Raw genomic sequence first — 14,563 nt, forward strand, 5'->3', positions numbered from 1 at the left:
TTCAATGAAGTCTGTTCAAGGTGTCAACTAGCTTAATACGTAATTGAAGTCTTAATTCTTAAGTGGTGATAGGTCTTAGAATTTACGTAATAAGAAAATCATGATTTAGCAATTTGAAGTTCTTTAAATATCTTTTTTATGCGCTCATAGGATAGAAAGATGAATCTATAATTCACGATTAGAAATAATATGCATTGTATCAGTAGATGTTTTGTGTGAAAAAAAGATCATAAAATACAATTCCTTAAGTATTTCAATGTAATAAAAGTACTAGTATGTAGATATTAAGTTCGTTTGTTAATACTCCCTTGCATATGCTTCACAATGTAAACAACAGTTTTTATTTTTGACTAAGCCACTTCATTTAGTATCTGCCCAATACCAGTTGCCTGTTTATTCACAAGTTTAGAGTAAAAATACAACGATTAAAAAAATTAGATATAATCTTTGCACTTTTGTTAAGTAGTCGACATGCTTATAATTGATTATGTTCATATTTTTCAGGTTTTTCTCTCACTGTCTCAGACCTAACAACCTATATGTATTTTAAATCTGAACTATCCCAGTATTTAGTATTTAAGCATTAGTGTAGTCTTGTAATATATTATGTAGGAAAATAAAACATTTCATTAGAAATGTTAAATGATGGAAACTAACAATTAAAGTCTACTCTTAACTACTAATAAAGGTTTAAACTTGTTTCATAGAGAACATCCCCAAAGGTTTCCGAGCCAGAAAGTGCATCTAAACGTCACAAACCAGACACGGTTTACGTACAAATACAGAAATTAGGACCAAGAGAAACTTTCGTAAGTTTGTCAAATTACACGACTGTATAATCAAGAATCTGTTTCAACAATGTAAAACTTTATTTGCAAATTTTAATTAAAAATAGAGAAAAATCTCTTGAAAACTGTTTCACACAGAGTTGGTTTCAATTTTAAAGATAAATAAACAAAATAAAGCACAGATAGGCCAGAGGCAAAATCAATATGTTTGAATACTATAGTAGTCTTTGAAATTTAAATATGAGATTGTTTTTATAATGTAAAAGGGTGTTGAACAAGTTGCCTTTGGTCGCATTGGGAAAACTACCAGCACTATTCTGGTTTCTGATGGAGCAGAATGCATCTTAATCAATAGGAAGTTTTTCCAACAATATTTAACTGATGAAGAGGCAAAAAGAATACGGAGAACGGTAAGAGACAGAGAGCATGAATATAATTCTTTTTGCTACACTGACTATCCATTGTATAAACAGCTACTAACATATAGCATTCAGATACAAATACAGTTGTGGAAACATTGAGTATCTAGGTGTAGAAGCAACATGCATATTTGAGTTTTGGATACAAAAGTACTGTGACTGTCTTATAATATAGGCAGTGTTTGCACTGCGAAGTTAAAAAAATACATAATTTTTTTTTACATATGGTAAAGTATTTTTAAATTACAATTATTTTTGTCTACAGCTTCAACCAATACCTTCTGAGGAAAGCTTGCAGCGGAAATTACAGGACAGCACGAATTGGGAAGCATACAAAGCACTCACTGTAGTCAACCACAAGGTTCACCAGAAAACCCACAATGACGCCCACTTCTTCTGAATTTAAAACAATCATATGAAGTTGCAGAATTGAAAATTGAAAGCATTAAACTAACAACTAAGTGCAGACAGTGGGAGAAAAAAGAAGTGAAAAGCTCATCACAGTTAACTTTCATCTAGATCTACTCAGATATTGAAATTTTATTATATAATTACAGTGTAATATTATTGAATCCTTTGTGTAGACATATCTGACGGCGATGGCCAAAAGAAAAGGTGTGTGTTTCCGTCCTTATCATGGATTAAAAAACCCAGTTAAAATGTTTTTTTTTGTTTTTTGTATACATTAAATTTTTTTAAAGTGTTCACCTATGATAGACCTAAATTATAAATTAAAATTTTATGTTGTTAGTTCATGATTAAAATAACTTGTCTATTAAGTGGATTTTAATGAATTTTAACATGACGAAAGTGCAATAATATTAAAGATATTTTTATAATAAAATATTTTAAATAAAATTATAAAAACTTTGTCTTCATTTTTAACACACCTCAACGAAGGTGGAGGAGCTTATGTAATACCCTCAGCGTCGGCGTCCCAGGTTAACGTTAAGTTTTTTTGGAGCAGATTTCTTTTGAAGTACTTCTATGTCCTATATTGATAAGACATGCATGAAAGATGCTTCTAGTGTGTTTCATTGTACCAGTCAAAATTTCAGATGCTGTAATTTCAGGAAAGGAATGACCAGGTTAATGTTTTTGGAGCAGGTTAACATTTTTGGTGTAGGTCTCATTTCCAAGGAACTACAAGCCCTATGTTGACCAAACTTGCATGGATGATACATCTAAGGATGCACACTACCACGGGTGCAAACATTTTGCATGAGTGAACAGGTTCAAGAATTTGGTGCATTTCTCATTTCCAAGGAACTATAAGCCCTATGTTGACCAAACTTGCATGGATGATACATCTAAGGATGCAGACTACCAGGCTTGCTTCGGATGCTGAATCTGCCATACATTTTCCGCATGAGTGAACAGGTAATGTTTTTGGTGCAGTTCTCATTTCTAAGTAACTATAAGCCCTATGTTGACCAAACATGCATGGATGATACCTCTAAGGATGCACACTACCAGACTTGTTTCGGATACTGAATCTGACCTACGTTTTCCGGTTGAGTGAACAGTTTAAAGTTTTTGGTGCAGGTCTCATTTCCTAGGAACTATAAGCCCTATGTTGACCAAACTTGCATGGATGATACATCTAAGGATGCATAATACCAGACTTGCTTCGGATGCTAAATCTGACCTACATTTTCCGGATGAGTGAACAGTTTAAAGTTTTTGGTGCAGGTTTCATTTCCAAGTTACTATTAGCCCTATAATGGCCAAACTTGCAAGGATGGTACATCTTAGGATGCATACTACCAGACGTACGTACTTGCTTCGGATGCTGAATCTGACCTACATTTTCTGGATGAGTGAAGAGGTTAAATTTTTATGCAGGTTTCATTTCCAAATAACTATGAGCCCTATGTTGTGCAAAACTGCATGGATGATACATCTTAGGATGTACACTAATGGACTTGCTTCCGATGCTGAATTCAACATACATTTTCCAGATAATGGACCAGGTAACAATTATGGGTGCAGGTCTATTACCAAGAAACTATAAGGCTTATATAAACCAAACTTGCACAAATGATGTATCAGGGGATGAACTAGTTTGAATATAGGTCTATTCCAAAGTATCAGATCAAAATTTCAAAAATTTTGCATTTTTGGATGTATACTCTTTGTTGTGTAATTGTGTGACTTTGCCTTACTTAAAGACAACATTCGTTTAGGTGAGCTCTGTAATCTCTGATTACCTATGTTTTCATCTTACTATATAACATGGTTTTGTAAAAAAAAAATGCATCCAAGGATTACAAGGGCGTGCTAAAATTTTACTTAAATATTTTTGTATTTAAATGAAGCAGAATATGTGCAAAATCTTGAAGAAAACACTTGCTGTGGCCTTCTACTCGACATTTAGATATATCGACGACGTATTGTAAATCAACAATTGTAAATTCCATTCTTATGTCCATACGATATATCCTGGTGAGCTTGAGATAAAAGATACCATAGAGTCTGATGCATCTGTTTCATATTTAAATATTTACTGCTTCACAATATAAACAACGGTTTTTATTTTTGACTAAGCCACTTCATTTAGTATCTGCCTAATACCAGTTGCCTGTATATTCACAAGTTTAGAGTAAAAAATACAACGATTAAAAAATTAGATATAATCTTTGCACTTTTGTTAAGTAGTCGACATGCTTATAATTGATTATGTTCATATTTTTCAGGTAATTCTCTCACAGTCTCAGACCTAACAACCTATATGTATTTTAAATCTAAACTATCCCAGTATTTATTTAGCATTAGTGTAGTCTTGTAATATATTATGTAGGAGAATAAAACATTACATTGGAAATGTTACATGATGGAAACTAACAATTAAAGTCTACTTTTAACTACTAATAAAGGTTTAAACTTGTTTGATAGAGAACATCCCCAAAGGTTTCCGAGCCAGAAAGTGCATCGAAACGTCACAAACCAGACACGGTTTACGTACAGATACAGAAATTAGGACCAAGAGAAACTTTCGTAAGTTTGTCAGATTACACGACTGTATAATCAAGAATCTGTTTCAACAATGTAAAACTTTATTTGCAAATTTTAATTAAAAATAGAGAAAAATCTCTTGAAAACTGTTTCACACAGAGTTGGTTTCAATTTTAAAGATAAATAAACAAAATAAAGCACAGATAGGCCAGAGGCAAAATCAATATGTTTGAATACTATAGTAGTCTTTGAAATTTAAATATGAGATTGTTTTTATAATGTAAAAGGGTGTTGAACAAGTTGCCTTTGGTCGCATTGGGAAAACTACCAGCACTATTCTGGTTTCTGATGGAGCAGAATGCATCTTAATCAATAGGAAGTTTTTCCAACAATATTTAACTGATGAAGAGGCAAAAAGAATACGGAGAACGGTAAGAGACAGAGAGCATGAATATAATCCTTTTTGCTACACTGACTATCCATTGTATCAACAGCTACTAACATATAGCATTCAGATACAAATACAGTTGTGGAAACATTGAGTATCTAGGTGTAGAAGCAACATGCATATTTCAGTTTTGGATACAAAAATACTGTGACTGTCTTATAACATAGGCAGTGTTTGCATTGCGAAGTTAAAAAAACACACATAATTTTTTTTTAAAATATGGTAAGTATTTTGAACTTACGATTATTTTTGTCTACAGCTTCAACCAATACCTTCTGAGGAAAGCCTGCAGCGGAAATTACAGGACAGCACAAATTGGGAAGCATACAAAGCGCTCACTGTAGTCAACCACAAGGTTCACCAGAAAACCCACAATGACGCCCACTTCTTCTGAATTTGAAACAACCATATGAAGTTGTAGAACATAGAATATAGAACATAGAACATAGAATTGAAAATTGAAAGCATTAAACTAACAACTAAGTGCAGACAGTGGGAGAGAAAAGAAGTGAAAAGCTCATCACAGTTAACTTTCATCTAGATCTACTCAGATATTGAAATTTTATTATATAATTAATATTATTGAATCCTTTGTGTAGACATATCTGACGGCGATGGCCGAAAGAAAAGGTGTGTGTTTCCGTCCTTATCATGGATAAAAAACCCCAGTTAAAATGGTTTTTTTTGTATTTTGTATACATTAAATTTTTTTAAAGTGTTCACCTATGATAGACCTAAATTATAAATTAAAATTTTATGTTGTTAGTTCATGATTAAAATAACTTGTCTATTAAGTGGATTTTAATGAATTTTAACATGACGAAAGTGCAATAATATTAAAGATATTTTTATAATAAAATATTTTAAATAAAATTATAAAAACTTTGTCTTCATTTTTAACGCACCTCAACGAAGTTGGGGGAGCTTATGTAATACCCTAAGCGTCGGCGTCCCAGGTTAAGGTTAAGTTTTTGGAGCAGATTTCTTTTTAAGTACTTCTATGTCCTATATTGATAAGACATGCATGGAAGATCCTTCTAGTGTGTTTCATTGTACCAGTCAAAGTTTCAGATGCTGTAATTTCAGCAAAGGAATGACCAGGTTAATGTTTTGGAGCAGGTTAACATTTTTGGTGTAGGTCTCATTTCCAAGGAACTACAAGCCCTATGTTGACCAAACTTGCATGGATGATACATCTAAGGATGCACACTAAATGGCTTGCTTCGGGTGCTGAATATGACCTACATTTTCCGCATGAGTGAACAGGTTCAAGAATTTGGTGCATTTCTCATTTCCAAGGAACTATAAGCCCTATGTTGACCAAACTTGCATGGATGATACATTAAGGATGCAATAGGCTTTTTGTTCTGCCATACAGCATGAGTGAACAAAAAGGTTTCATTTCCAAGTTACTAATAGCCCTATAATGACCAAACTTGCAAGGATGGTACATCTTAGGATGCATACTACCAGACTTGCTTTGGATGCTGAATCTGGCCTACATTTTCCGCTTGAGTGAACAGGTTAAATTTTTTATGCTCCATTTCCAAGGAACTAAGCTCTATAATGACTAAACTTGCATGGATGATACATCTTAGGATGCATACTACCAGACTTGCTTTGGATGCTGAATCGTGACCTACATTTTCCGGATGAGTGAACAGTTTAAAGTTTTTGGTGCAGGTTTCATTTCCAAGTTACTAATAGCCCTATAATGACCAAACTTGCAAGGATGGTACATCTTAGGATGCATACTACCAGACTTGCTTCGGATGCTGAATCTGGCCTACATTTTCCGCTTGAGTGAACAGGTTAAATTTTTTGGTGCAGGATTCATTTCCAAGTAACTATGAGCTCTTTAATGACCAAACTTGCATGGATGATACATCTTGGTATGCATACTACCAGACGTACGTACTTGCTTCGGATGCTGAATCTGACCTACATTTTCTTGATGAGTGAAGAGGTTAAATTTTTATGCAGGTTTCATTTCCAAATAACTATGAGCCCTATGTTGTGCAAACCTGCATTAATGATACATCTTAGGATGTACACTAATGGACTTGCTTCCGATGCTGAATTCAACATACATTTTCCAGATAATGGACCAGGTAAAAATTATGGGTACAGGTCTATTACCAAGAAACTATAAGGCTTATATAAACCAGTTGCACAAATGATGCATCAAGGGATGAAAATTAGTTTTAAGTTTTTATGTGGGTCTATTCCAAAGTATCAAAATTTCAAAAATTTTGCATTTTTGGATGTATACTCTTTGTTGTGTAATTGTGTGACTTTGTCTTACTTAAAGACAACATTCGTAGGTGAGCTCTGTAATCTCTGATTACCTATGTTTTCATCTTACTATATAACATGGTTTTGTAAAAAAAAAAAATGCATCCAAGGATTACAAGGGCGTGCTAAAATTTTACTAAAATATTTTTGTATTTATATGAAGCAGAATATGTGCAAAATCTTGAAGAAAACACTTGCTATGGCCTTCTACTCGACATTTAGATATATCGACGACGTATTGTAAATCAACAATTGTAAATTCCATTCTTATGTCCATACGATATATCCTGGTGAGCTTGAGATAAAAGATACCATAGAGTCTGACGCATCTGTTTCATATTTAGATATTTACCTGTAAAAAATAATGGTAATCTAACAACCAAGCTCTATGATAAAAGTGATGACTTTAACTTTTCTATCTTCCCTCATTTATACAGCAATATACCTTCATCACCTGCATACGGAGTTTATATATCTCAGTTGATTTGATACGCAAGAGCATGCTCTTCGTATGAACAATTTCTGAAACGAGGTAAATTATTGACAAACAAGTTGATGAAACAAGAATATCAGCAGTCTCGTTTATAGTCATCATTTCGTAAGTTCTGTGATCGATACAATGACTTTGTCAGCAAATTCAATTCATCATTGAGTCACATGCTGACTGAGGTTTTTTTTATACTAATTGTTAATCCACTGAATCGACGACGGATTTCCCGTTATTTCCCGATCATGACTAGGAGCACATGGCGGATGTGACCGGCGGCAGGGGATGCTCACTCTTCCATATGGCACCTGATCCCACCTCTGATGTTTTGGAGGTCCGTGTTTGCTCTGTTCCTGTTTTGTATTGTTTTATGGACTTTTGATCTTGAATATTGTTCGTTATCTCCATATGGTTCATCTTTAACCTACTATAAGTAATCCAGAGTCTATATAATGGTAAATATAATGGTTTTATATCCTGAATGTCCAAATTTTTCATGCAAAGCAAAATAGTGTCATCATTAAATGCGTGAAATATTGAAGCATTGATCTTAGGACAATTGTTACTCAGATATAACAAAAGATTTCACCAAAGAAAATGAAAATAAAACTCTTATGTACAATGTATACCAATGAATTTAATACATATCATTCACTTTAAGATAATAAAATAAGTGAACCACAAGTCATGCTACTGACCCCTGTGTATTGCTTGGAAAATAGGTTGATTAATCTTTTCTTTACTCACAAAATGATATGGCCATCAACACTTTTTATATTTTTTTATCTTTTTATATTAATAATGAAATATTGGAATAGAATAGTTTTGCTACATATAAATTTAAAAAAAATCAAAAATAAACTAATTACTTGATAATCAGTCCAAAGTTTTACAGTACGTTTTTCCCTTTCATTTTTCTAATTTTACTCATTCTTAATGTAATATTGCTGAAATCTGAGTGATTACAACTTTAAATCATTCATTGGCTTAGCTAACTTTTGGTGTCCTTATTTTGCTGAAATGAATATTATATGAAGTCAATGGTCATAATTGTTATTTTGATATGTTGTCTGGAATGGTTTTCATTCAAAGTTTTAAAATTCTTCTTTGCATAAAATATTGGGAGCTAACAAATAGTATCAACTTGAAAAGTTGTTGAAACAAATCAGAGGAGAGGTCAGGTGCCATCTAGGAGTGACCATTCCTTGCCGACCGTCACACCCGCCTTGTCAGGAGCGAGAAATAGCGGAATAATACGTCGACAATTCAGTTTATGAAAAATTGCCTAATAATTAGTATAAAAACATACATGAAAACAATTTTGACTTAATGATAAATTGTATTTTTTGACAAAATCATCGTACCGACCATAGAACTTACGAAAAGATTACTTATTAAGAGAGTTTGAAAAAAAATATATCGTACGTAGAGCATGCATGGTCGTGCGTATCGAATCAAGCAGAAGACATAAACCCATAATGCAGGTGATAGGGTATATACTGCAGCATAAGTAAGGAATTTTCGCATTTGAAGTGTTAAAGCCATTATGTTTATCACAAAGATTTGTATTTAGATTATCATTAATGTCTTTTTCTTGTAAAATATTTAATTAAATAAGTGAAATATGAAAATTGGTTTTTACTAAAATGTTTTTTTTTTCTATATAGTCCAGTCAATTTAGCAAAATTTGGGGGATGACCTTAAACAAATTGCAACAGAAAATTTTTTTGTGGCATACGCCTCTATACTTTCATATTATACTTAAATTAAAAATCCACCAAAATCCTCTAAAGGGAAATAATTTTTTTTTAATTGAAACTAATGATGTTTTGGGTCACAAATTTGTCCAAAACTAATTCAATTGATTCATTGTTACAAACTTTTATCTTAGACTTTACTATCAAAATACATATAGACATGAAAGTATTTTAAAAATTAATTAATAAATGTTTAAAATATAAGGTTTTTTGAATTTGTTGATAGTTTGAGTCGATTTAAAGTCGATAAAAGTTCATAAAGCGATCCTCATTCATCATCAAAATTAATGTCTCCATCAATAGAATTAGAGCAACTCGTACCACGGCATTCCCCACAACTCATGGAACAAACAATACCATGTCGTTAACAGTTGCAACGTTTGGATTCACAATTTGATTTGCAGTTACAGCGAATTATTTTCAGTAATTCCTCAGGTGCAGGGGGACCAGAATCCCGTTTTCCAACTTCCATCCCCAGTCTTTTGGCTCCAGGTTATTACTATCCATTGTTGCACTTGATGGTATACTTGGTAAATTGCAGCTATATTGCAATATATTGCAAGATATATTGCAGCTGCATATGTCGGTGGGAGACTGCATACTTGTACCTGTTTTTCAACACGGGATGTTTTGGTGACAAATTTCCGAAATCTCAGTAGATCTAGTCCTTCGCAAGTTTGAGAGCCAAACAAACCAGCTATAACCTCTTCCCCTTGAGATGCAAGCATTTCTTTAGATGGCATCGACGAATTTGTTAGAAAGTAAGAGGAAACCCCCTTGTAATAAGCTGAATTAGCTTTTACTTTCTTTAACATTTGTCCCTTACTCAAACCATATATTCTAGAGGTAGTGTCACAACCTGTCCATGCATGTAAAAACAAAATACACTCGCAAACTTCGTCTGTTAAATGTATCTTTGTCTTTTTAATGTCCCATATTTTCCAAGTTTTGTTAACTCTATCAGAGAGAAAATAAACTTCTTTGCTTTCCGCAAGATCCAGATGATGCAATAAAAGCACTAAAAGGTCTGTGTCTTCTCCAATAAGAGCGACATTATTTTCTTTTCCTTGCGATAACGTCGTTTGAACAATCTGCCTTTATTGTGCAACATCCTGACTTTTGTAGGTCATTCTGTAAGAGCTCGATAAATATCTGTTTGTTTGATGGATTAGACAGAAACACTTCTTTTTTTTGAACGAAACGGTGTATTTTCATTGAAGAAAACATCACGTCCTGTCAGACCCTTGGAGCGTCTGATGTGAGCAACATCTTTGGTTCTGGGGCCGTTTGAATAACCATCAAAGACAACCATGCAGTTTGGAAATTTGGAAGCAACGTATCTTGAATACATTTTGGATATATCACCAAATGTTGATTTGGAAGTCCATGGTAATTTGTGCAATAAAGACCCACCATCCAGTACATATTTAGTATTGACTGGTAAGGCATCAATCCCGCATTCACCCGACGTCCAAATTGCATCTGCAAGGGTGCTTTTGTGCGCTTCTCATGGCATTCCCGAATTATCAAACAGAGAAGAAGGATGACTTGACAGTTCAAATTTAAAAAGTTCACTCATTTCGGGAAATGCGTCTCGGGCTACAGTTGTTATCCTCTGTTTCATTATCGATTGTTAAGGCTTGTTTAGTGTGCATGGTTATGACTTTGTTCTTTTTCAATATAACAGCATTATATGATTACTTGTAATTTGAAAATGCCAACGTGGTGAAAGCTTGCTTCATTAAGAGTACAGTTCAAGAATATATTCTGAAATCACGTCGAGGCTTTTTAACATCCTTGACACCTGTTTTATCAATAAAAACGGAACTCGTTACTTACCTTGTCATTTGCAACATTATTTTGTGAAATGAACTTTTGAGCTTAAATACTGTTCTATGTCCTCGCTATATTTCATTTAGTAACAATGAACCCTTATTACCTGCACATAATTAAGGGTGTGTGTTTCTCATTTGATTCGATATACAAGATAATGCTCTACGTACGAACTGTTTCTTTCATGAGGCAAGCTATTGACAAAGTATAAAGACCAGTCTTGTTGTCTTCATGTCCCAAATTGTTTGTCAGTAAAATAAATACTGATTTACGTCTATCATAGGAATTGGTTGGTAATTATATACACACAGCATTGACGGAATTTTCAGTTACAGCGAATTACGAAATAGTGGTAAAGTTTTCAATAGCTTGCTGGATAGCTCAATAGGGTGTAGAATTTGGTCTAACAAGTATCACATTAAGTTTGAATCTAGGTCATGAGGTTACTCAGGTGTATCATTAGTTTTTACAGGTAAATGTGAGTTGATTTCAATGTTGTATGAAGCCACATGTATCTACCCATGTGTTCTGCTCTAAATAAATGCATTATTCTTTAATTGCAAATATTTTTTTCAGTAGAATTTTATGCCAACTCTTTCAGTAATGCATAAATCTTCTGCATACTGTACTTTCTACTTGCTTTAAAGTTTTGTCACTTCCGAAACAAACACCTTTTTAATCTATGTTCGTGACCTGCAAGCAATTTCAGTTTAGAGGGTAATTTTTTCTTTAGGACAAAAATTTCATTCTTGTCAATAAACATCACCAACAGCACCATGTGCTTTAGATTAAACTGTTCAAAATTGCTCAATCCTGCATCCGTATATTTCCAAAACTGTGAATACACTACTTGTTGTAATCTTTAAAATCTCATCACCCGTGGTAATTTGGTTAGATTTTATAATCTTGTTAGATTAATTTTAAAAGCTTTTAAAAAAGTATTTGAAAACCAAATACAAGAGAAAATATTGGGGAGGTTGAGAATGGAGGGATCAAACTATAATTATGCAAAAAGTTGCAAATTTGAAATTTAACATTTTAAGAAGGAATTCAGAGAATTCTCATCACTGAGTAATTTTGTGAGATTAACTGCTTTATAAAATTATCTTACTAATTTTTAAAAAGTATAAAATAACAATTTAATTAAACGATGTAAAGAATAAATGAATTGCAAAACACTTAGCTTAAACAGATTTTCATAGAGTTACTGAATAAAGAAATTTACTTGGTTTAGAGATGCTGATAATTAATAAATTCAATATGATTATAAAATTACGTGTTATCTATATTACTATTATATTTATGTGTTTATTTATAATCAATGAGTTGAGAGAGAATTGGAGTGGGAAGCTAACTTCCTAACCTTGTTAGACAATAACTTTTACGAGAAGGGGGGGACATGTCATTCTTTAATTCTGCAAATTTATTGAAAAAATAGCAATTAAAGAAGAAGAATGCATTTATTTACAACAGAATACATTGACATATACATGTGGCTTCAAAGAACATTGAAATCAACTCACATTTACCTGTAAAAAATTAATGATACACCTGAGTAACCTCATGACCTAAATTCAGACCTAATGTGATACTTGTTATACCAAATTCTATACCCTATTGAGCTATCCAGCAAGCTATTGAAAACTTTACCACTATTTCGTAATTCGCTGTATTTCCTGATCATGATAAGGAGCACGCGGCGGGTGTGACCGGTTGGCAGAGGATGCTTGTTTCTCCATGGCACCTGATCCACCTCTGGTTTGAGAGGTCCGTGTTTGCCCTGCTCATGATTTGTATTGTTAAAGTGAAATTTTGAGATTCAATACTGGTTTTTATCTACATATTTCGATAACATATCTTTTATTTCATATTTATATGTTTTTTTTTTTTTTTTTTTTTGGCATTTGCATTAAAATGTTGAGAATTTGTTAATTCATCAATCAAGCATTTCAACACGCACATATTAAGCATGCAATAAATGTCGATTTGTTTTGAAAATTTAAATTACCAATTGAATGTTTATTAGATAAAAAAGTCACGAATATAATAATCCATCAAGAGGATTTTGTTTATAATTTTAACATTCACAGACCTTATGTCCAAAACAATTTTCGCCTTTCTTCTTAGAATGTACTTTTGTGGCGAAGTATCTTCAACTATCTAAAAAGAAACAAGCAATAGGAATGATGAACTCATTATTCAAAACAATACAAATTAAAATTTAAAAAAAAGGGTTACTAGCACCATTAACTTCTAGTTTTAATAGCTTCTCTATTACATTTGTAGCGTAGAAAATTTTAGTGTGCTTTAAGTGTGAAATATTGAGCCCCATTTGATAAAATAAAATACTTTTCTGTCGAAGTTATTGAGTAAACATTTCTTTATTTGAAATAAAAATCAAAATTGAAATTATAATCACTGTTTAAGATTGATTAAAGTTACAAAAACGTGTTATTAAGTTTTGAATGATTTCACATTTACATGCATAGCGTCTGTTTATATAACTGCTACACAGTTAATTTTTCATGACTACTGTATAACATTAAAGTATTTAATTGTTACATAATAGAGCTTAATAATTTGAAATAATTCAAAAATTCCTTTAAAAAATAATTCCAATATGGATTCATTTAATTAAAAGTACAATACGTCAACAAAACACAATACCTAAAGAATTATGTACTATACCATTCTGGGAAATGCTCGGTAAACTAATCTCTATCTCCTAGTTGTGCTCATGAACCTTTGAGCTTGTTCACCTCGAACCGAACACGATAAACCCCTTGAAGCTGAAGAATGTTTCAAACTGCGTTATTTAACAGTAAGTGTTTTTTTACTTAATGTATTAAATTTAGTTGGATGTATGGATGTATGGATGTAGATGAAAATATCCATATCTATGTATAATTTTTTTTTTAAAAATTTCCATATCTATGTATAATTTTTTATTAAAAATCTAAATTGCTAGAGAGAGAGAGAGAGAGAGAGAGAGAGAGAGAGAGAGAGAGAGAGAGAGAGATAACCCCCTAAGAAATCGGGGTGGTAAACATTCGATTTTTTATCCTTAAACCAAAAAATCTAACATTAAAAATTAATTATCAAAAAATTATCAAAATCCCTAGGGCAGAAATAATTAGACTCGGCCTCGTTAATGAAAATTGTATCTTAGCTTTTTGTCGAAGGTGAAATTTCCGATCTGTTCACAAGCTCAGCAATTTTATAAAGAACCATAAATATCTTTATTAAAACCATTTATCACTTGATTTTCAGGATGTCTAAATTCATTTGTATATGGAATTTTAAAATTTGAATTTCAACATAAAGGGAATAAACATCTTGCACACGCGCGGAATTTAGTTTGATGTTTTTTATTTGGAGGAGGGGGCATTTTATACTACATGTATGTTTATAATTTAATTAAAATGTTTTGACCACCAAAACCAGTCATAAAATTATACATTACGTATAAACGACAAATCCTGTTAACCAGTTCTTCATAACATAATTGAGTAACAGCTTTTAATTAATATCATAATCCCTTAATCCTAGTGATATTCACATTTTGAGTGTTGCTTGTTCAA

At 32.5% G+C, this 14,563-nt stretch overlaps 1 protein-coding gene and 1 long non-coding RNA gene across 3 annotated transcripts in view; both read left to right on the top strand.

Moving 5' to 3' along the window:
• LOC134247242 (cyclic nucleotide-binding domain-containing protein 2-like) overlaps window positions 1-1,698 on the top strand; it is a 29,815-nt gene extending 28,117 nt beyond the window's left edge. For both annotated transcript variants that reach the window (XM_062729605.1, XM_062729606.1), the window contains exons 11-13: window positions 708-809; window positions 1,055-1,198; window positions 1,473-1,698. In XM_062729605.1, the coding sequence (XP_062585589.1) occupies window positions 708-809; window positions 1,055-1,198; window positions 1,473-1,607 (381 nt within the window). In that variant the 3' untranslated portion in view covers window positions 1,608-1,698. The remainder of the gene's footprint in view (window positions 1-707; window positions 810-1,054; window positions 1,199-1,472) is intronic.
• Window positions 1,699-4,134: 2,436 nt separating this feature from the next.
• Window positions 4,135-4,999, top strand: LOC134247202 (uncharacterized). Its single transcript, XR_009987781.1, has 3 exons — window positions 4,135-4,204; window positions 4,450-4,593; window positions 4,870-4,999. It is a non-coding gene; the product is annotated as an uncharacterized LOC134247202 (long non-coding RNA).
• The last annotated feature ends 9,564 nt before the right edge of the window (window positions 5,000-14,563 follow it).

This window comes from Saccostrea cucullata, unplaced genomic scaffold (genome assembly GCF_032062105.1).
Source record: "Saccostrea cucullata isolate Sc308-1 unplaced genomic scaffold, CSIRO_AGI_Scuc_v1 ctg38, whole genome shotgun sequence".
NCBI classification, from domain to species: Eukaryota; Metazoa; Mollusca; class Bivalvia; order Ostreida; family Ostreidae; genus Saccostrea; species Saccostrea cuccullata.